Source organism: Solea solea, chromosome 11 (assembly GCF_958295425.1).
Source record: "Solea solea chromosome 11, fSolSol10.1, whole genome shotgun sequence".
Lineage (NCBI taxonomy): Eukaryota > Metazoa > Chordata > Actinopteri > Pleuronectiformes > Soleidae > Solea > Solea solea.
In genome coordinates this window covers 7200569-7225397 of record NC_081144.1, presented here as the reverse complement: position 1 = coordinate 7225397, position 24829 = coordinate 7200569, and the positions used below count along the sequence as shown (strand labels likewise).

At 39.1% G+C, this 24829-nt stretch overlaps 1 protein-coding gene across 2 annotated transcripts in view; it reads left to right on the top strand.

Annotated features, from left to right (window-relative positions):
- LOC131468322 (metabotropic glutamate receptor 4-like) overlaps positions 1-5128 on the top strand; it is a 127731-nt gene extending 122603 nt beyond the window's left edge. For both annotated transcript variants that reach the window (XM_058642413.1, XM_058642414.1), the window contains one exon: positions 405-5128. In XM_058642413.1, coding sequence (XP_058498396.1) covers positions 405-454 — 50 coding nt within the window. In that variant the 3' untranslated portion in view covers positions 455-5128. The remainder of the gene's footprint in view (positions 1-404) is intronic.
- Positions 5129-24829: the final 19701 nt, after the last annotated feature.

Below are 24829 nucleotides of genomic sequence, written 5' to 3'. Positions count from 1 at the left end.
TGCCAAAAAAGTTACTTTTTTAGAGAAACATTTCCAAATCCAGGAAAATAAGGTCCATCAGTCAATCAACTATGTCATGGACACCTACTAGATGGTTCAAATATGTCTTTTTTTAGGGAATGAATAAAAAAAACATTGATTTATTTTCAGAAATTGTGGTGAGCACAAACTCATACCAATTTAAATGCAATAGAATATAGAATCCATGTCCTAAATATAGTGTATATAACACCATTACTTCACTATTAAAATCTAACTGCATATAACTGTTTTGATGAAGTACATAGAACTTCCCATTAAATATTGGCTAATATGCTTACAAATGTCAGTTTCACTGCTATTTGACTCTCACCTGTTGCATTTTTAAAGTTCTTTTTCTTTTTCTATGACACCTTCCCTTACAGTGCTGGCCTCTAAGCAGACTTACATAAGCTACAGTAACCATGCCATCTAAGAGAGAGATGAGCCGTGGAGGTGGAGCAAGGGGGGCCGGCCTGAGGAGAAATCACCTGATTCTGGGGAAAACTATGAACTAGGGAAACACAGGAGGATGTCAATGTTTCTAGCAGAGAGGAGTCGGTGGAAAGATGGGAATTTGTCACTCCAAAAGTAGAAAGGATGTCTAGCATTTTCTAAAAAAGTATTGAATGTGTCACTTGTGAGTTGGGAGATGGAATTGGGAAATGTCAGGGGGGTTTGGACAGTAAATTTTCCTCTTCCCACCCTCTTCTGAGACACATGCGAGTGCTGAGCAGCGACATTTCCGCAGGCTGAGTGAGCCACCTAAAGCCAACACTATGTTTTCCTTCTGAAATGTATAGCACACGACTTCAGTTCTCTCTGGGGCTGATTCATTTTTCTCATTTCAACAAAAAACAGGGAAAAGAGTGTTTTGTTTTCGCTCTAGTCAAATGCAGTTTACAAGCAGTATAAAAAGTTGTTTTGTGTTGTTTTTTTTTTTTGTTTTAGTTACTGGTATTATAGGAGTTGAAAGCTGCAGTACTCTTCAAACTGTACATGCCTTACTACAGTATATTCAGTAACACGAGCTGACCACCACATACAGTAAGAAACAAAGCAGTGGGTGATCCCAGTCTTTTTTAAATAAATGTTTCATAATAATGATGATGATGACGCCACCATCTTGGCAAAATCTAGTGTACAGTCCCAGAGCATGCTTGTGGGAGCATCACGTGTACTGTGCTGTGTTGTCAACGTCTATGGAATGCAACATTTGTCATGGTTGTCATTCACAGTGGAAATGTCATGTTGCACCATTACACACTGGGTCACCCTATGCTGAAGAAAGACTAATTTAAAACACTAAAAAGGAGACAAACCTGAATGGTTTACCCCCACGGTCCATAATCTATTGGCCCTTATTTATCATGCACTTGTTAACGCCCTCTCAACGTTAAGAAGTCAGCTTCATTGGTTTAACATCAATCCAAGGCTTCACTATTGACCCTTGTTTTCCTCGTTTGCATATTTCCTCGTTTAACTGGAGACATAATTTTTTTTTTCGCAAGTCCTGCACTTGATGAAATGCTTAATGCTGAAAAGGGAACAACACAATTAGTCGGCGGTCACACCGGATGCATTCATCTTTAAAACCTTGTTGGTAAATAATATTACGAGCTGCAAAGGGAGAGTATTACAGTAGGATTTCCCCTGTGATTTGTGCGAGGTGCAGATATTACCTGTGCTTCTTTTTTTTTTGTTCTCCCCCTCCCTGCAGTTTTTTCCCCTTGCACCATGAAATGTGACACTGCAGCAAAAATTATTAATGAAGGTTTGGATGCAAAATTAGGAGGACCCATTTAGAGATGTTGCAAGCACAGTTCAACCAAAGATCCAAAAGATAACTAGATGGATGATGTGCAGCATAAGTCAGTGATTTACCTTTTAACAGACTTCTCTGCAGTCTTTGAGAAGTGTAGCTTTCCACTTATACATACATGATACAGACACTTTAGGACCTTGCTACAGTAAATCTGCATTAAGTAACAAGTAACAGAAGTGTAGGTCCTACTAATACTAAAGTCTGCCGCATTTAACCTCATTTAGCTCATTATTTGGTTTATTTAAATACTCGGGTAAAATCCTAATGCTCTCATCATCCTCCTGCAGAGCTCTAAATAACCTTAATGCATCACTTCTTCTTTTAAAAGACAATATAAAATATGCATAAGAAAGGGTGGCAAAGTGACTATGGGTGCATAATTATAAGATGTAAAGTTGAGACCTTGCAACCTTCTCACTAAGATTTTATTACAAGTGGAGTAAATTATTGTTGTCAACTCACACAATGTCACATTCCCCTCCACAGTCCTTATACCCTGTTGTCCATTCAGTTTATGAGGAGGAGCTATGTCCTCTGTCGAACACTGCCGTGGAGAAGAGAAAAAAAAAAGAAGAAAAAAGACAGAAGGCTAAGGCACAACATCCATATATTTAAATCTGCTGATCTCTCCCATTGGTTTCTTCAAGTACCAATAAAACACTCCCAGTTCTTAAATCTAAAAGTTAATTTTACAACTAAATCACTGCCCTGTCCTGACTAATGGACTACAAACTCAGACTGCAACGGCAATGGACATTAAAATGTCTTTCATGTACAAAAGAAGAGATAAAAAAAAAATATAGCGGGACAGGAAATGAAACGTCCATCGTCCATAGTTGAGGAGTGCTCCGTTAGTTTACTGGCAAATAATGACCACAGGTACTCAGCAGTTACCTCACTCCTTTGGAAAATTAGTGCTTGATTGTTGTTGAAAACGGATCAACAGCTCACTCGAATTCAGTGTGATTAAAATTAAGCGTAATGCCTGTTGGTTTTGGGTGAGGCTCAATTAGTATTCGCTCAGGCGTAGTCACTTTTGGACAGAAAAATGGGACCCTGAGCTGCATGCTTGTCCTAGAACAGTCAAATCACGATGTTCTTTCATGCGATTAGGCGTGACACAATTGATCTGATCACTCAAAATGTGTATGAGTGGCAGGTACAATTGGGATATGAGAGTCATTCCGGGGTGAGACCTGCAGGCAACCCCCTAAAACGGTGAGTGGTTGAAAGCAGATGTCCAGAATGACGACACCAACAATTGCACCCATGATGTTGTTTACATGTCTGTCATCATGTCGTGGAACCAGTGATATCTGTATGTTGTGTCAATAGTGTCTAACGTTTGAATTTCTGCATCTATTTCTGCTTTGTAGCTACTTTTTACAGGCAGTTCAGTTTCACAATATATTAGCGCCCAGTGACGTGCGCCGAGGTTCATGACTGGGGAGGCACTTCAATAGAAGCTTATATTTCAGTTTTGACTTTAATTGAAACATTTAGTTGTTTTAAAAGCTTTTAATTATGCTTTAATCAATTCCATACTGTTCAACAATATTACAATATTTAAATGTTTTTTGTTTTTTTTGGCTGACCTCTTTTTATTTTGAAAATCGTGTATAGTCTTGTATATTGTAATTCCATGCGCCTAATCCTTCTCTAAGAATATCTCTTTCACACTGTTGACAGGTGCACGTCGCTGCATGCTATTCTTCTACGCAGCGACGCTGTCACCCATTGTGCCTGTGGGGCTCAGCACTGCCCTCTATCAGTGCGGCACATTACTTTCTGCCTCACCCTGAGCATTTTCACTGCGCATTTACGGCCGATCAGAAAGACTAAATAGGTCACACACATTCATTAAATATATTAGACAGACTGTGGAACGTCAGCATGTGTAGTGCGTGTATAATCAAACAAATATTGGCAATATGAAGAGAGGCAGCAATGGGCATGCGCCAACTGCTCCGTCAAAGCTGAGGCAGCGATGAGCTCTGCCTCAGCTCACCGTTCTCCGGTGTATTTGAACAGGAAATGCGTAAATTCTTTGATTTTGACCATAGTAATGTTGAAATCATACAGAAAACAAATCTATAGAACAGTCAAGTGGACAAATTTATTTCCTTTCATGATTGTTAGTATTTTACTTGTCAGGCTCTGCCTCCCCTGCCTCGCATGACTGATTAGTGCCATGGTTATCAAACTCTGGTACGTGTACATGCGTATGTGATCGGACTGGAGCTGAGGAATTGTCACCGGAGTGCGTATAAAATTAAACCAATAAAAAATATATAAATAAATAATATTAATTAGAGTCATCTTATCTCTCGCTCCATCTCAATCTAGTTCCGCTATACCAGTGTGTGAAGTATATGTGAGGAAGAGGAGGATGATGAGAGAGCAAATTATCTTATTGGGGAATAAATCTGCCTCCTGTGAAAAGAGCGTAGCTGACTTTGCTCAACCTATTTACACCACTGTACTTAAAACGTTGGCGATAATGTCCTTACTTGGAACCACTGTATTAGTGCATTTATAACTGCTTGATAAATAAGGGCCAGTACCTTGATTCTGTGTCTCACACCCATGAAACGACGACCATTTTTGTTTCTGTGTCGCATCCAATAACCTTTAAGTTTGTCCTGTTGAAATATAAGAAAGAAAGGACTAAATCTACACTTTGCAATCGTGTGTCGTAACCTTCATTTCTGTCTCCACGGCCCATGAAGTATTTGCCATGAACACTAAAAAGAAAATGGTGTCATTAAATGTTAAACATCAGCAATGCAAAAATCTGTATGTTGCATGTCAAAAACCATAACAAGTCAGAGATGAGTGTAATGTCCAGAAGGAAAACTACTGCAGAGTATTATAAATAATTGATATTTTTGGTTGAATAAATGATCCTCTCAGCTCTCAGCTTCAACAAAAAGTTTAAGATGTTGCCGCAAATGTTTTCTCATCATTTGATAAAAAAAAGTATTGTTTGTGAGATTGTTTGTGTTTGTGAATATGATAATTTACTTGCTTTTTTTTGCCACAACCCTTTATTGTTTTTCTAAAAACAATTTGTCTGTGTTACAAAAAATAGAATATGTAAGTGCTGATTGAAATTAAATGGCAAGTTAATGTATGTTATTAAAATGGATTGATCATGTCTGCTTTATGTACTGAATTGTTAAAAAAAAGAAAGATAAAAAATATTTACAGTGCCTGGATATTTATGAATTATCTATAGAAAAAAAAAATGTGTAGAGCATGTTCATTTTTATACAAGATATTTCTAATAAAAGACTGTTTTGCTAATGAAGTGTTGCTGTTTTCTTATTTGGTGCCATGATTCATGAGCAGCTCAATAGTATATAGTCAGAAGAATTTTTCATGTTTAACAGCAAATTGCCAGCCAGGTAGTAACCACAGTTTGTGTTTAATGAGTATAGATGGCTCAGCAGGTAAGTGACTGAGGGCTGGAGAAAGAAATAGAGCCACTTAGTAAATTCACAAAATACTCAGTAAGACAAAGGGATGGCAGAACATCAAATCCATTTAAAGCCAATTAGGGATTTACTGTAAAACATTATTCAGTTTTACAGAATGGGTAAAGGTTTTAGTGTACACACGGCCCTGCAGTGGCTTGCACTGTTGCCTCACAGCAAGAAGGTCCTTGGTTTGAATCCTGGTTCGACTAAGGGCCTTTCTGTGTGGAGTTTGCGTGTGGCATTTCTCCTGCTTTGGACTGGACGCTCGATTTTCACACCTAATAGTCCACTAGACTCTGTACGATTGGGGACTCGGTTCAACTCGGGGTAGCAACATTCAGCCGGTCCGAGTTTGCTTTCACACTGTGCTTTAGCGAAACGAACCAAACCTTTTGAATAATGTATTGCCCTCCTTGCCTGAGGTGGCGCTGCATCAAGAAATACTGAAGAAGAAGACAAGACAACAATGCACAAGAAAACTCGCTCATCTGTTGGATAATGCAGGACAACTTCTGTTTCCTCCACATGAGAGCAAAACATGGAGCTGCATCGAATCCCATCGTTTTATGTGAACATACGACACATATACGCACATATGGGCAACAATGGGCTCAGCCGGTTCTCCCGGCTTTCTGTATTTGGTTCACTTGAAGGGAACCTAGACCTACGTTTTAGACGGACCAGAGTTTGCTTCTTTGGTGCGCATCAGAGTCCAGTTGCATTCACACCAAACCAAACGAACCGAACTTGCCGAGCAAACGAACTAGGATTCGAAGGGCTGGTGTGAATGCACCCTAAATCAGCTGCAGGTGACAGTGACAGGACTGACGATCTGTCCCGGGTGTACTGCATCTTTCGCCCTATGTCAGCTGAGATTGAAGACATTCATCAAATAAAATTCCAAAAGTCAAGATTTATCTCTTCACTCATTTTGTCAATATAATAGTAGCCTACATATAACTCATTTGAGAAAACAACTGGCCGATCAATCAACAGTGTTGCAAAATATTTGCACACAGAATGCGACTGAAAAATTAATCATTGTCAAATAACCAATCACTAATCACTTAATCATTGTCAAATGCAATTTCTTCTATTTTTGTTCCATCTCCTATGCAAAGTAAAACATGCGACTCAAACATTTTGGAAACAGTAAGTTGCAGAAGAACATACAGTAGTTAATGCAGGGGTGTCAAAGGTACATCCCCTGCCTGTTGGAGCAGCCACAGCTCCAGCCCTGGAGGTAATATCTCCCTTGTGCTTCCCCGACCACGGCCCAGAAGCAGAGCAGGAAAGTTAACACTACATCAAAGATAATCAACTATAATTTTGCAGTAATTCCTAATTCGTCCGATTGATACCAAAAATATTGCGATACAATGATTCAGTCTAAACTGTAGAAAACAACAAGTTAAAAGTGCAGGATTTCTGTATTTATTCACAACATAGAGAACAAAGTGCATTAAGTCTATGTATTGAACGTAGATGAGGCATCTCTTAACGTAGCTTTCTCCACCATTATCACCCGGTAAACTCCCTCTTCTTCCCTCGTTAACTTCCACCAAAGTTTCCTTCATTCATTTGAGCAGTTCCACCATGAGGAGAGATGAAGTTATGACGCCTGGCGAGTGAAACTGGCAGGGACTGTTTACTTTAGAACACTTCAAATGATTGATATTTACCCTGGCGTATCAATTACGAGATATCACCAAATTAGTATTCTGACACATCCTTAATAACTCGGACATGAATTCACTTGGAGAGCGTTGACTTTTGACACAATTTATAACAACTGAAACTTTTGTATACCATGACAGAATTTGAATTTTTCACCCCCGTCATTTCCTCTGCTCAGCCGTGAAGTCATTTCATTCAGAGAAGAGGTACTCTGGCTTCTGAAAAGATGAATGGATCGCACCATCAGTCAAAAATGCTGAATTGGAAAGCAAAACAAGAAACACTTCAAGGACACCATGACTTATGTAATATGGATACTGGATGCTATGACTTATTTTTCAATGTGCTCCAACATCAATACTTAAAAAACTATGCAGAAAAAGTGCCATAAAACATGGACTCCAGTAAAATGAAATGCTGCATGTGTACTGGGAGTTTCATCAGTAATCAGTGAAGCCTCAACCTCAACCTCGGTTTAATGGTGGATCAATATGGTCAGCTACACCTTCAGCACAAGCCTTGAACAAATTCAGAAAACATCATACCATCTATAAAAACTGACAGAAATATGAACCACTGAAAATGAAAAGTAGAGACAGTGAAACTTTACAGTGAATTTATTTGCAGGGCTGAATTCACCACATGGGCTATCACTGATACATCCTCGTCATTACCCTTGTGTTTTCCAAGTAAAACTCTGGCTCTACACAATTAGCAAAACAGCAGTATATACCAAACTGTGTCCTCTCTCCCTCTCTGTGATAGATAGGCGAGGGCCAAAGAAGGGAGTGCACATTTTTCAAGTTCTAATAAAGTCTCTCCTCCCTGCTGCTAACTTGCCCTGACTTACTGCAGAGCCTTCCTGCACTTCAACAGAGAGGAAAAGGCACACAGACTAATGGTCATTGCTGTTTTGTTCAATGAAAGACTTCATTTTCAAGCTGTTTTTATTTACCAGGCGTGTACACTGTCCCAACCAATAATAAAATTAATGAAAACACCTCAGCAAGAAGTGGGCTCTTAAACCACAGTGCATTAGGTTCTGTTTACACACACCAATAGTTTGCACAATTAACAATAATAATAATAACAAATAACATATAACAAAGAAGTCATACAACTGAATAATGATGGTTTGGTCTGCATGGACCAAACAACAAATCAATTCATTGAGAAAATAACCACAATTTTTATGTCTATTCAAAACAATAATACTGTAAGTTGCAGGCCTACGTAATATATTTATGTAGCATTTAGTATTTGTGCATTGGTATAATTAAGAGGTAATTAAGAGGAACAGTCATCCAGTTCCAGTTGTAACAATAATTCTGTATATTTTGCAGTTCAAGCTTAAAAATGCATGATGAAACTACATTTGTATTGACTTTTATATGTTGCAGCAATAAACAACTACAGCAGTGGTTGCCTAATGAACAGGGCATATTGTAATTTAATACCAAGAAAGAACAGCAGCAAACACCTGGCATAGATTTAGTTTAGTTTAGTAACCCTAAACTTAAATCTAATGACTTATTTGGACTCAGTGAAGAAAAAGATACAGCACGACAAGCAAATGTATGTCATCACTGCAGAACAGCATGTTTGAATAGATTCTTCTCATTTTTGTATAGTATAAAATCATTCCATTATACTTTCATTATACCTTCTAAAATAAAACATTTGTTATTTTACAGACATGATCAATATGACAACTGTATTTGGACATTGCTAAATATGTAAAATGGCCTTGTTGTTTTCCCTAAAATAACAATCTCAATAGGCCCCACTGCAGCCTTAAAACTACATTTACTACATGACTACCAAACTGATTTTACAATACCATTTACACTACTGCTATAAAGCCACGCTCATGCTTGCTGGAGGAAAACAAAGCAGAGCTGTGCTCTCACAGCCCCAAGAGGAAGTTGTGTCCTTGTTGACGCATTATTTTTACACTAAACGGTGCCCAAACTTTAATTTATGTGTCACCCCTGCTACAATATTAACATTGAGAAACACAAGACACATGTGAAGCCATTTCTAAGCCAAAATGTACTGTACTATGTATAATTAGTTTTTTGTCCAAATAGCCCAGTCCTGCTTTATGTAACACATAACATTACATGTCATTAAGCAGACGCTTTTATCCAAAGCGACTTACAATGGAATTGAGTACAATCAGCCAGGGGTGGAGTCAAACTTGCGACCATGATGTCTTTCGCACCGGTCTTAACCACTAAGCCACTCCACCCATCTGGCCACTGGGCTAAATTGTCAGTAAGGTTGAATTTGCCACAATTTGCCTTCCTTACTAAATATTCAACATTTCTGGCAATGCATACTGTCATTTTTTTGTCATGGCTGATGATTATTAACCATACCAGTGAATATGACCACTGCAGGAAACTAATAAACATGCACAGTGTCACTGTGAAGGTACCAAAGCCCCCAAGGGCTGATACGAAATTAGAAACACATTCATAATGAAAACACTACACATGCTGTTTGCCTGTTCTAATAACCACATGCTATTATAGACATATGTGCACCTGTCATTTCAGGAAATGTCATTTGTCACCATTCATTGCCACTTACTAGATGCATGATTGGCATAATCACACATGTGCAGAAGGGATTTGGTTATTTTCCAGATGAATTCTACTAATGGGTGCAGAGACAAATAATAATAATTTTAGAAATGCTTAAGCTCAACCTCCTGATTGGAAAAGAAAGACATTTACTGATCTGTTTGCTCAAACTTCATCTATATTATAATATTAGTCGGGGGGGGGGGGGGGAGATTTTGTGGGGTTTCAGTAATTAAGGACTCAGTGAAGAGTGACAGAAAAACTTAGGAGTTACGATGATGATGAATGATCTGACAATGCAATTAGATATTACCTGTGAAACCTAATCATGAAGCCTCATTAGCATACATTCATTTTTGGCCAGAAATTAGTTGAAAGCAAGAGTATGGAGAAGGAAAAATAGTAATTGCATATGATGCATTTGGCAACCCACCAGCAAGGTCCGCTGCCAAAGGTACGATAATCTCATTGACAAGCAAAACACAGGCCTTATGTCAAGTGCAAATACTTAAATGTTGTTGGTGGGGATGTTAATGAACATTATTCTGTTACATGCCATTACTAATATAATTGGCACTGAAAAAGTTACTCGATTACTAAATTAATCAACTATTTTGATCATCCACTAATTGGTTTGAGTGTTTCTCAAAGATTTAAAGCAAGTTTAATGGTTTTTCAGCTTAAGTGTGAATATTTTCTGGTTTCTCAAAGAAATCATTAAAACTGAATCATTTTGGTTAGTGGAAAAAACAAGACATCACTTCCAGGTTTGAAAAACACTGATCAACATTTTCTGACATTTTATTGACCCTAAATTTAACCAACTAGTACAGAACCTGTTCAATATGTGCCTGTTTTTACTGTATTTTTGTGTGAGAGGCAAATAACATCACATGCATGTACGATTAGGTGAATATGTCAAAGATGGGCTGCATGTGTGGCTTTTAAAATGTCTTTGATATCAATGTCAATAAGAGTGCAAGATGCTATTCCGTCCGCCACTTGTTGTCTGTAGCTGGTTGGGCTTTGCATGTGTGGGATTCTGAAACGTTCTTAAATTTGGGACCATTATCGCTCGTTTAAATTTGGGACCTTGCAGTCGGAATTGTCGTTTGTTTATTCAAAGTCTAAAGACTGTCCAAAATAGGCTGGGCTATTTGAAGTGTCAGTTTATTGCACATCATGCTTTACATATTTTTGAATAGCCACTGCATACCTGTGTTTGTTGGTGAATTGTTGCAAAAATGAATTGCAAAATCCACTGACTCATTGTAATGCAAGTAAACCGCATTTAGCAAAATCCGCTGACTCATTTTAATGCAGGCACACCGCATTTAGGGAGTCTTTATTGCTGAGGTCAGACATTATAATTACCCACACATCTTGCACTCCTGTTTATACTCTCAGGTAGCCCACAGTGCTGTGTGAGTGAGAGGGGGAATGGCTACAGTAGAGCGGCGAAAGCTAATGTGTGCTTCTTTTACCAATATATTTAACAATATATTCAAACTTGTCACTGCACTTACTTGTGCCCGTAGCAAGACACCTGTCAAGTTTGAAATCAATCGTACCATCGATTCGAGAGACAGACCTTCCTGCAATTTATAGATGGATTAATGATGTATATTAGTGCACACTGACCAAAGCACTAATGCAATTAGCAGAAGAAGAAGTTAAAATGCCTGAAAATTAAGTTAGGCTTAAGTTAAGCTATACAATTTCCCTTTACTTTTTGTGCTAAGTTTGGTTCAAACAACCTCTGAGCTGCACCTTCACTGGGACATTCTACCAAACAGTCATTAATGACATTAACGTACAACGTTTGTTTGTGATGAAATATACGATACAATTAACTGACTCGTTAATTAACTCACTCAACTATTAAAAAAAATGCACAAATTTGGCAACCCATGTTGCTGGCAGGACATTCTGTTTTTAAATATAATATAAAACCACACTTTTACAACAGGGCTGATAGAAGTCACACATATTGCCTATGCTAAAAGCTCCATCCAGAAAATGTTATTGGGTTATTTCTCTGGCCTGAAAGGTTCCCTTGGCTTCACATAGGAAAAGCTTTTACACCTAAATATGCAAAGGCTTTCTATGGATATTTCCTCAGAGATTGATCTCCAACTAATATTTGACTGTAAATTGAGTTGGGGGGGAAGGCTGTGGGGTGGTGTCACAAAGTAGTAGAACTGTTTAAGAGCAGTCACTAATGCATATTCATGGCATAATATTATCAAAAACATGGACTGGAGATAAAATGGTACAAGGAAAAAGTAAAGTAGTGGAAATCAGAGGTCTTACATGTTATACGTTTGGTTAACTGCTCGTCAGAATTGCATGTCAGACACGGATGAATTGTTTCTAAACCTCGTGTTAACAAATGTGGGTGAGGATATTCATAGAACACAACAAATTCAGTGAGATTCTGAAGTGAATTTCCCCATTCTACTTCTCACACATGCATTATACGCCTAGGACGTATTGCCTCGCCATATAATTTCCCACAAATTACCAGGAAAATGCCACATTTTTTAATATTACCCTATTAGGTACAATATTGTCAGCGTGACATTCTCATTGTGCAAATGAATAAGTGCTGTTCATGTGATCATTTAGGGAATACATGTAGAAAATAAAAGGTTTTTTTTTCCCTCATTTGAAATATCACTTTAATATTTCCACTCTGCTGCTCTAACCAGTGAGTGAGTATTTCATTTCTTCCAACAGGAAAAAAGCATTAAATGTGGCTGAGGCATTTGTTTCTCTCAGCATGGCAAAGACACATACCCAAATGCCAAGAATGCGTAAGTGCAGATTCGATTTACGTCTGCTGCATTCAGGTGCATCATAAAGTACAGCGTGCTGAAGGAATGGGGTCAAAGAATATTCCTTGACTGTCCCTTTGTGGTCAAACACGCTGTGCTTGTCCTGTTTTTCACAAATCCTCTCTTATTGACCCACCAGCTGTACACAACATACCATTGATCTCAAGTCCACACGCATGCATCTTACTATGTGTGATTGATGTGTCTTCTGTTAACTAATGATGGCTCTGGACAGGGGTTTAACTGTGAGTGATGAGGCAAAGCTCAAATGACATGAATTGAATGAAACTACCTGCGTTCTGTGTAGGGCTTCTCATGATATAAGACGGAGGATAAAGGAGGTATTTTGCAGGGTAAAGTAGATTCACATCAGAAAAATACCACCCATCTCTTAGTAAAACAAAAAAATATATAGTTTATTTCCTAATTCTAGTTTGCATATTCTCTTTTATAACCCTATTCCATCCCACATACCCCACATACTTTTACCCTTTTTTTTTTTTTACAAACTTCCAACAAGAAGTAAAAATAAAACACAAAAGACCAGCGGGGGCACATTCTGGGAAGAACAATAAATCATAATGACATCCTACACATTGTTTGGTGGCCCATTACAGCAAGCCTGTAGCAGTCATTTCTATTGAGTCTCCCTTGACTAGTCACAAAAATGTAGTAACTGTTATGAAATAAATGTTCTGCCGTTTTAAATATGTCCCGATTCTACCGAGGATGACAATTTTGTGACGGGAGAGTAACACGACAGCGTAAGATGCAACAAAATGTACAATTTAACATGGCTGTGAAAATCACCACAGAGCAAGCACAGTGTGAAGGCTCCAGGTAGTTCACAGTGTCCTAAAATATCCACCAGAAAATCAATCTATACAGCCATCCAGGTACTATACTGCTTATCCTTTGAGGGTCAGAGAGAGGCACGAACTAACCCCATCTGACACTGGGGTCGGGAACACAAGTCAACAGTCTATCACAGGACTGAAAACTATCTTTTCATCCCAAAAAGAACAACTCAACACCACACAGCAGTTTGAATGAATCATCACTGTGAATCTTCAGCCATTCATGACGCCTTACTGTTCAGATGCCAGGCATTGTCTCAGTTCTCCTCCAATCTGTGGTATCTTCAATGAAGCTTTTCAACTTAACACATCAGTGACTCCAGAAACTCCATCTTTGGTCGTCTCACCTGATAATCAAAATCTCCGTAGCAATTAGTGGGCCAGAGTGCACTAAGAGTGTTCAATATGTCTCTAGTTAATGACCTGCAACAGGTTGCTTATGGTATGAACTGTAAATATAAAGAAATGGTGCAGAACATGTATAAGAACAGTGAAATATCTGAGAGGAGTGCTGTTGAAGTAAGTGAATGGCTTAAGGTGGAGGTGGGGCTCCATCAAGGATCGGTTTGGAATCCTCTCTTGCTTGCAGCGTTGATGGATAGTCTGGCAGATGAGGTTAGGCAAGAGTCGCCATGGACTACAGTGTTTGCAAATGTGTGACAGTGTGATATGTAGTGAGAGTAGAGAGCAGCTTCAGCCGGGCTTGGAGAGATGATGAGAGGGGCATGTATTGAGTTGAATGAGAGTGGAGGTGAAGTGAAGATGCAAGGGGCAGAGGTGATGAAAGTCGATGAGTTCAAGTACCTGCGACTGTGTAGAAAATTGGTGTGATGTGAGGAAGGGAGTGCAGGCAGGGTGCAGCTGATGGAGTTTCGGGAGTCATTTGTGACAGGGAGGTCTCAACAAGAGCAAACACGACAGTAGTGAAAGCAGCTATGATGTATGGACTAGAGACAGTGCCATTAAGAAAGAGACAGGCAGCAAAGTTTTAGGTGGCGCAGCAGAAGATGTGAGGGTTCACGATCAAGGGTGGATAAGATCAGGAAAGAGCATTTTAGAAGTGCAGCGCATGAGATGATTGTAATAATCTGAAGTGATGTGTCGTTCGTGAACAAGCCGGCTCTAAGAGCCGATTCTTTGTAGCGAACGAGTAGAGCTGAACGTTCTGCAGTTCCTGCTCAGCTCTGCTGAGGAATCCATGCAGGCAGGGGTGGGACTTTATCTTGAGGACAGACCATGTGGCCAATGACAAAGACTAGGACCATACCATATGTAAAAGAAGCAAGGGGCAGATGTGGTACAGGCCAGGTACACACAGAGTGACAGAGAGACGGGGGATCCAAATTTAAATACAAGATTGTCAGGGCAAAATTGAAGATACTAGTGAAAACCGAAAGAGAAGCAGCACCTGGCACTTGGTTAGGTTATGTGCATGTTCTGTGTTCAGTTGTTCATTTAAAGTTTTGATTAAAATGTTAAAAAAAAAATAGTAACTGCTTACCAACACAAAAACCATTCATAATTGCTAAATTAAGCTAAAATAGAAGACTGTGAGTGCTAAGGGAGCCGTGCCAAAAGAGCCGAATCTTTAAAAACAGCCAGACTTCCAGTCACTAGGTGGTATGGTCTTTGTCCTGGGAGGAGATACAGAGTATGTTGGAAGGAGAATTTTAAGGATGGAGGTGCCAGGTACAAGAAAACAAAGAAGGTGAAAATGAGAAAAGGAATGTGATGAGAGAAAGTGGCAGGTGTGATGAGGAAGGATGCAGAGGATAGATATAAACATCTATTGTGGTGACCCTTAATCAGGAGCAGCCAAAACAAAAAGAAGTTATAGACCTGCAATTTACAGCATTACGTGTTCTAATGTGCAAATTAAGTATGGGTAATCATCCATGTCAGGTGTAGATGTCAGACGTGTTGAATAAGTCTATGTATCATTACAAATGGCCATCCACAGTGTTTACTTTTATCAAAGCATGACAACAAGGAGCAACTAAATGCTGGACAATTTTGGCTACATATTCTGTATGAATATACTTTCTTTGAACAGCAGTAACAGCTGAGGGCAGCCAATCAATGTCCTGAACATATTCACAAAATACTAAAGCATTTCATCTCAAAAGGGAAGCCATTAACAGTGTACGCACGACGTGTCTCAAAAGGCTCCCTCACCCTCCCCAAAAAGGAGTGCTTGTTCAATTTGTTCGTACAGCGGTGTTAGACTGCTTCTCCATTAATGTTTAAAGGGCTTGTGTATCTTAAGATGACATGTGGTAATTTAGCATATATACGTGCAACAACCGAACTATGATCATCAACAAGTTGGAGGAGTTCATGGACATGCTCCGTCAAACAATCCGATGGCAGGAGTCTCTAAACAAGAATCGGATAATTGAAATTCAAATGAGCATCTATCTACTATGAGCATTTAAATCAGACAGGAAGAATCTCATTATGCATGAAATCATCCTTTTTCCCAGGACCTCAAATAATCTTAAACTGCATGACAGCATATTGGAGGCAAGATAAATATAAATACAAAGATAAATATTGCATCAGTAAATATTCTATCATATTCCATGAGAAACTTCAGTGCTCACACTCGGCTCCCTCTTTAAACTTATAGACACGAACACTGAAATGAGAGCAACAGTGGAGGTTATGATAAGGATTTAAGGAAATAAGGATAATGATCCTGAACAATTAATGAATATAAACTGTATACATCTCAGCGTTTCAATACGCAACCTATTAAATTCAATCAGAATTCAGTGCACTTGTGTAAAAACACACAAATTACTTAGACAGTTGGGGGCCCACTTTAATTTAATTTGTCCCGGCACAGTTTCATAACGATTTAAAACCACCACCCTGTTCTCCCTTTCTCTCTCTCTCTCCTTCTCTCCTTCTCTCTCACAGTGTTGGTTCGTCAAAATATCGAAAAAGGTTTTTACCATCTTGTCAGAATTCAGCATAAACATCAGCAGATATTGCCTTCCCAGTGTGTTGTGGCAACACACATGCAGGTATCAGCAGACACTGTGAGCACGATAGCATGCCGTGTGCCATTCAACCCCACTACTCATACGCTTAGTATCGCCAGACAGTGTATGACTCATACTCTGTGGCAAACATGTTCCAACACAGTGGCATAACACTGATGTATTTCTCTTTCTCTGAAAACAATGATAATATTAATTATTATTGTAATTATTTCACACTGAGTGGGAAATTATTCCGCACAAAAATATCATAAATTGAATGCCAGAGGACAGGTAACATGACTGTTGGCTGATCAGAAGTCTATGGACCCGATTTGTTCCAGTTTGGGAAAGGTGATGTAGATATTTGAAAGATATAGAAGATGTATCGTTATATGTAGGGATTGTAATCCTAAGTCTTCAGATGCAGTAGCTCCCATTGTTTCTCATGAAAATGTTTCAAAATGTGACATAATTGTGACTAACGTCACTTGTCGCTTTAAATAACGTTAAGTTTGTTTCAGCTAACATTGATTTCAGAGCAGGTGCTCAGTGAAAGTTAAGTTTAAAGTTTGTTCTCCCTCTTGACAGTAAAGTTTGTTCTAGTTTTGTTGGTTTCGGTTGGTTTCGGTGTGTGATCATTCTGGTTATACACTAAGGATTGCATGATACTGGACTTTTTGCCAATATTGGATATGCTGATATATCAGGAGTGCTACCCTCTGTGCCGATAACCAATACCGACATAGGCAGTATTTCGTTTGCGACAAGTTTTTCGCTGCGTCTAACTGAAGAGGTCATTTAGTTTCTTCTGTAGTGAAATTAGCATCATATTTTTCATACTCATGTCGCAACAGTTGTAGATATACATTTTCTTAATTGAAAAAAATAAATAAACACAGAGCAAATTGTTATAGAGGGCGCCAGCATGGAAGTCAAGGAGGTAGCAGCCTATTTAGCATATCTTTGTCATGTGTTTGCCAATATACAATAACACATTTTAAAGCCAATATCTACGGAAATGTATTGCATTCACCTAAAATAACAAAAAGAGATTTTTTTTTCCAGGGTCTGTCTTTACGGGGAAAAAAAATTCACACATCTGTTTTAACAAGACATTTTTGTGGGGGGATCTTTCTGAGTGAATGAGATAGCAGAGAAGCTTTCCGTCCTTGATCACTGAATTGAAAGCAAAAATGTCCCAGATATTCAAGGAATGGAATGTCTTTCATGTTCAATTCCTCGTACAGCACGACGAAAATAAATGGTCTCACAGACATGTTTGTCGGGTAATTTAGCCAAAAGCTGAATTGAATAGCGAACCTACAGTAGAAGGTAGTCACGTCAACATGTTGTGTGGAACTATTTACATACGTTAGCACTGTACGGGGTCAGGCAGGCCGACTGGGCAGGAGGGCTACTTGATCCTCCTGGAGCTTCTCATCTACGGAAGCGTTTTGCTTCCGTTGGTTGTAATAATCTCGTAAGAGCCTTTTTAAAAATTATTTTAGGTGAATACAATACGCTTCTGTAAATATCTACTGATATTATGCCGATAACATCATGCATCCCTATTCATGATGTTGGCAAAGTAGCCACAAAATCTGTCGCCTCTTAGCTTGGCTGAGTTAATATCTAAGTAGCGGAGTTAGCAGCAGTCTAAGCAGTGAGCAAAGCTAACGGAGTCGCTGGAGGAATCGAACACAAGTGTCTGCAATCACATATGTCTCTCTAAGCAGAGACGGGCAGAAAGTGAGATGAATTACTCCATAAAAAGTGACACTGTTCAGCTCCATGGAGTGAATTGATAACACTATTAGAGTTCATGACTTAGGACTGCAAAGACTCACTCCCAGCACTCTTCACATACACATTCTCTGCTTATTCTTCAGCGTCACCTGACCTGCAGTAGGTATTTACATGTACAGTTTGCTGTGCTACTGAAGACACTGGCCCATATGTCTCCCCCGAACCCTCTGAATAATTTAGCTCAACAGCCATTCCTATAAAAACCGTATCTATATTAATGAGCAGCCTCCAACCATTTGGATCACGGCATGAAGGTTGTGACCCTTCCATCCTGCTCGGGTCGTTGTAGAGGACCGGACCCTTGCCATACAATCTCAGGATGTATGTGACACGTAGATACGGTGTAAAGAAAATGTGGTGTGTTCAAATTTAAAATCACACCCTCTCCCATTCATCAACAAGCCTCTGCTTTCACTTGATGTCACATACGCACAGATCATCCTCTACTGCAGCCAAGCTATTGTCAAGCATCATTTCATATCATTCATGCAAAGGGTTTGGTTCTATGTGCTTTTTTTTTCTTTTCTTTTTTTTTTTTGAACAGCCTGAGTAAAAGTTCACTTACTGCCAGAGCTGACTTGCAATTTCTGCAGTAACTGACAAGAAATGTAATAATGTAACATAGTGTCCTAAAGGGAGGACTGGTGCTCTAGCTTTAACATAAAAAATGTTGTTTTAAATAAAATATTATTTTGTAGTTCCTTTAAATTTCTTAGGCACATACTGTATAGTTCTTATTTTCCCTCTTCTTGCAGAAAACATTGTATTTTTGGCATTGAATGCACAACTTTGAATTTCATAAAACATTAAAAGAATTTAGTTCAAACTATTGATTTCCTTTTGTTATTTTAACCCCTTAAACACCCTTTGATACTTGCTCACCTAATAATAAGCTGCAAATAATGATTCGTTTTTACAATCAATTAATCAGTCAATCATTTTCTCGATTAATCGAGTAAACGTTTGGTCCATAAAATGTCAGGTAATGTTGAAAAAACGTTGAATAGTGTTCATCAAACCTGGAAATGATGACGATCTCAAAGTAATTGTTTCAGCTCTAGTTCTGAACATCCATTAAAATATATCTAAGTGCTGCAGCCCCCACACAACATTTCTGTCACAGTCTCTTCCAGCACGTTGGTTAGAATGCAAATGATACTGTATGCAACAGTAGCATTAATATTCCACATGCATAGCTTATCAAACATTTCAAGGCTAAAAAGGCCTCTCGGCTCTCTGGACGGTTTGGTCATGGTCCAGTGGCAGGACGTTAACTGTACTCGGGGATGAATTTACTCTTCATCAGAAATCAGTTTGAATCGTTTATGAGACTTGGGCAATCTCCTCTGTTTTGTCTACAGAGCAAAAGTGAGCTAAATTACATTTGTGCAACTAATATGCATGTCCAACACCATCAATCCTGCAACACTAGAGGAACACTGCAAATACAGAAATCCATAAATATGAGGGCTGTTTGTTCCAACTAGATCCAGATCCAAGTAATTGCTTTGAGGAAAGTGGCTGATATTGTTCATGAGGTGAGATATGGGTGGAACTAACTTTCTCGTCTCACCTGTCTAATGAAGTAACTATGCTCCTTTAATTGAGCACTTTGTGCTTCTAATGTTGGATATGGAGAAATTATACATGGGGCTTTATGATTACATTGAAATTAACAATTGGTAGATCAAAGACGTTTCATTCTTTATCATCATACCACCATCCTTATTTCACACTCACTCACTTTATCCTCCATATGAGGGCTGCTGGGGGCGCTGGTGCCAATCCCAGCAGACATAGGGCAAAAGGCGGGATACACCCTGCCCTGGACTGGTCGCTCGTCCATCACAGGGCCACATAGAGACAACAACAACCATTCACTCTCATCCTCACAATTTGCCTAATGCTAAAATCTGTGTGTTTTTGGGCTGTGGGAGGAAACTGGAGAACACAGAGAAAACCAACACACACAAAGGGATTATCATTACTCATTCATGATAAAAAAATATCGTCCCTGATGTGGTAAAAAAAAAAAATACAAAACAACAATCTTGCAACAATACCAACAAGACACATCTCTTCAGATCTGTGTGATCTTGTTAGGCATCATCTTCTGCCCTAAACTTAATGAAATGTAAATGTCCCGTATTGGTGTGAAAAGGTTTTCCCCATAATCCTATTAAGTGTGTTTTATTATTGGTTATAAAACTCTGATGACACCTGTACGATGATGTCAGGCTCAAACGCTGCCAAGGCGTGATGCCAGTGTGGGTGGAAATCAGATATTGATCACAACCAGTTTGTGAACTGCCTTCAGATGAAGATTAAAGAGCCGTACTGTGCAGATTTACTCTAACTGCCTCATCCTTTCAATGTCTCTCTCTTTCTCTTGTTCTAATAAACATCCAATATCACTAAGCCATTCCTCAGTGGAGCATCAGCTGCTGTAGCTGGCCATTTGTCTTCATGGTTAGTGATTTACTTACCAAGAGGAGGAGTGAACAGCCCAAACTTTCATCAGAAGTTGTTGTTATAAGTGAGGGTAAATGAAATGAGCATAGAATATTAGCCTGGATGGACCCAGTGGAGAGTCTGCCAGCGATTTGATTCACCTCTGCAGACATGTCTGGCAAGGACAAGGACTTTTGCCCAACTTCAGAATCTCTTAAAAAGGCAACCAATCACAAACATATTTCTTTCCCCTGGCACGTTAGAGGCAGAACACGCTGACAGAGAAACGACATCTGGCAGCTTTTGTATACATCCAACATGGCGGCCCTTTGGCTTTTGGTTCTAGTCTAAGCGGTTTGCTTTACAGAGTTCACCCGAACAAAAGTCGTTGGATGCCATTCCTAGATTGCCATCGCTACAAAAAAACTACAACATGCACATTTATTGACACATTTTCCGTCGCGCTGCATACGTTATCTAGATCATGGGTCTGATTGGTTGTCGGTCTATCCAGTTGCGTAGAGAGGCAACTGATCTATGTCAGTGTCAGTGGTGATTGTGCTAAGTGTTGTATTTACATTTTAATACTAAATGTGCGCTAGATTAGTGCAATTAGATCGTGTCACTAGTTTGTGATTTTCATATTCCCATAGCAGCATCCGTGCTAAAACCACTTGAAGCTCAGCTTCAACTTTTCTCTATGGGACAGCACAGAATAGTTTTTTTTCCACTGAGGTGAGCTCAACGGTGATTGAGCAAATTTGTCAAAAACTTCTCTTCCAGGGAAGCTCAGCTTCTCTCAGAGTCAATGGAGCAGTAGGCGGGTATGGACGCAGGGGTTCTGTGTGGTGATTGGAGGAACTGTCTGAAAGGCGGAACCAGTTTTTGATTGCAGAAACATACATGACAGCAGAGCCTTTACTTTTTTGCTTGGCAATATAGCCCACTTTCGCTTGTACATATACATTGTAAATAAAAACACTATTATAGCATTTTCTGTTTTACATAATTATCGTGTTTCCTTGTTCTAGTTGTTTGTTTGCACAATTTATGTTTACACAACTGGGCCTGAAATGAGTTTCTCCTGTTTCAAAGACCAACAACTGCCAGTGGTCAGCTGGTCGTGCCTTTTACCAGAGGGAGGTGATTACACCCTTTCCAGACTCATACCCAATCTCAGCTTGGCATAAGCCAGGCTAATAGAAGATGATAAAAAAAATGATAATAATGACAATGAAAAATGCAAAACTCCCCATAATTAATCAAAAATCCTGCTGTACACCGCATGTGTGCATACATGAAGCAGTTATTCATTGTCACCAGGCAACAGTTTGCAGGTAAGCTGCATGGCGGTCATCTTGTGGAACCTTCTGCATTCCCGACTACCATCTGTCCTGTCAGTGCTTTGCTGATGTATCTATTACAACAATATGAGTTAGCCCATGAGATTATACCTCAATGCCTCTAACAACTGCAGTCTGAAGAAAACTGCAGTGATCACTATGCTCATTCAAACAGTCACTGGCCTTTCCTCTGCTGCCAAATCTACCATGACAGGAGTCTGCCCTGCTCGAACACAAGTACTATTCTACTTACTGAACTCATATTTAATCTAAATTGGAGACTGGAGTTTTTGGTCATAAGCAGCTTGCGAAAGGTGGAGGTCGAAGTTATTAAAAGGTAGGTAGGTTAGAGATATTAAAAAGTACATATTTTCTTCATTATAAGTATAATGTATTGTCATTAAAAGAGGAACAAGAAAACACATTGGTTTGAAAAAGCAGCAACTTGCAATGTGACAGATGCTGAACCAGTGTAGCATTCTGTGTCGAGACAATGCACCACTGAATGAAAGTGTTCATTAAGTAAAAAAAAAAAAAAAAAAAAAAAATGTGATGACAAACCTATTTTTAAGTACGCAGGCATTTGAAAATAGTTACCTTCACCATAGGCTTCAGCAGCAGGGGGTAGAGAAGATGACAATGTTCTGAGGTTTCTTAGCTCGACACAATGAACTCACACATCCTGATAAAAGCAAACCTTGGGAAACTGATGTGACTCCACCTTCCAGTTTCATGGTGAGAAGCTGTAACCTAATCTTTTTATTAAAACCAGGAGAAATTATTTCTCACCGCAAACCTAACCTTCAACAAGACATTTAAAGTCCTCAAATCAAAGACATTTTTTCTTAAGTTAACTGACAGGGGAGCTGAAATACATTTGAACCTTAGCGGAGCTTTTAGATCATAATTCTACATTTTCCTCTCCTTTAAATCGGACCATATTAAGAAAAAGAATTATGTGTGTGTCCCAGTGTAATTTAATATTTTATAGCAGGGGTCACCAACCTTTTTGAGAGTGAGAGCTACCTGAAGGGTGGGGAATAATATGGAGGGCTTCCATATTTACATTTTATGCAATTTACCATTTAAATGAGGAATATTATGCATTTAATTGCATACACATTCATTCCAGTGCTTAAACACCTAACGATTATGACAAATCTTTATCAACAATATCAATGATATTTGACCGAGTGATCACATGGATACATGCAAGTGATTTCATACAACATGCAGTTATCCTATGAAAACAAAACATGCATCATTTTTGTTTTATTATCAGCAGCATTAACCGTCTATCTGTCAGTCTTTCACACACAAACACACACACACACACACACACTCACACACACACCTATCTGTCTCAGTCAGAGCAAATCTGTTTTTAGCATCTTAATGACAGTTTTTAGCATCTTAATGAGGCAGAATTTAAGACTTTTCCTTTAGCTGTACACGACCTCCACAGAAAAGGTGTTAATGGTCAGCAAGGGGCAAGCCTGAGTTCCTATGGACATCGCCGAACATTTCGATGAGCGATCACAATAATCAACGGCCAACTGTGGATGAATTCACATACAGCTGTGCTCCATCACTTTTGTCAATGTTATTTTTAGAACTGTGCTGCAGGCACCTTATTGGCTGCCCACGGGCAACCAGGTGCTCGTGGGCACCATGTTGGTGTGACCACTGTTTTACAACATTTCTGTTACATGAATCTCTGCTTGAGGTTTAGGGCCCCCCATTTTAAATTCTAATGTTGAATACAGCAGTCAATCTCCGTTAGGGTCAGGTTAATACGATGAAGTATTTTACCTTTTATTCTCTACTGAATAAGATGTAGTTCATTTCATTATACGTGCAGTTCATTTCCACTCTTCACATTTTACACTTTATTGTGACTTGAACTTCCTGCTTTAAATCTAATCTACCACCAGGTGTAATGTTTCTCTTGCAATAAAGCTAATGTCTCAATGTTTATATACTCAACAGCTCATTTGAGCAGTAGTCTCAATCCTTGATGAAACAGAAATAAGTTAAACAATAAATCACAAACCTGAAGCTCTTGTGTGAGAAGAAGAAAATACTCATAATTAATGTGCGACTCCAGCTGCTCCTTGTTACCTGCAGTTAGACAACATTTTAATGAGCTCTGAATTACTTCAGCTTGAACAGAAGTGAACTGAATGCAGGTTTCAGTGTTTGCCGTGTTTGATCTCACAAGAAAGATTTGAATTTGTTGTTTCAATGGATATAATAGGGATCAGGAAACCTTGGACTATGTTATGTAGCTGCTGGTGGTGGATTACAGTGTGTTTGCAGACCCTGCTTTTACCCAGAGCTCAAGATGAGAAGATGAAATGTCTCAACACCTGTTGTGAAATCAAACACAAACCCACAATGGAACAGAAAACCCCAGCCTCCAGGCCACCTGGGGCTTAAGACAGCACAGCAGAAACAGAGGCACATAAGCCACATAAGGCTAAGCACACAGGAACAAAGACAGTCAATGTAGACTCAGCAGAAAGAAAAAGTAGAACTTTCTAAAAATAGCCAGGTTTGAAAATTATATTCCTGCATGAGGAATGACAATTAACCGATTAGTCGATTATTTACAAAGGAATTTATTACTCAAAAGTACTGTCCATTTCTTTTCATTCATGTGTCATTTCTCTGGACCTCACATACAGTGTATTTACGACTTACACCGGCAGAGATCAAGTGAAGGTAGAACAGAATCGAATCTCGTAAAAATTTGAAGGTGTAAGTATTACCTATATATATATATATATACACACCTCTATGAAACTCAATACTTAACTGAGCTCCTCTGTATTCACGCCCCTGCCAGAACACTGAGATCTGCCAATCAGCTGCTTCTGACCACCCCCAAAATGAGGCTACAAACCAAAGGTGACCGAGCCTTTGTGTCAGCAGCCCCTAGGCTCTGGAACAACCTGCTCC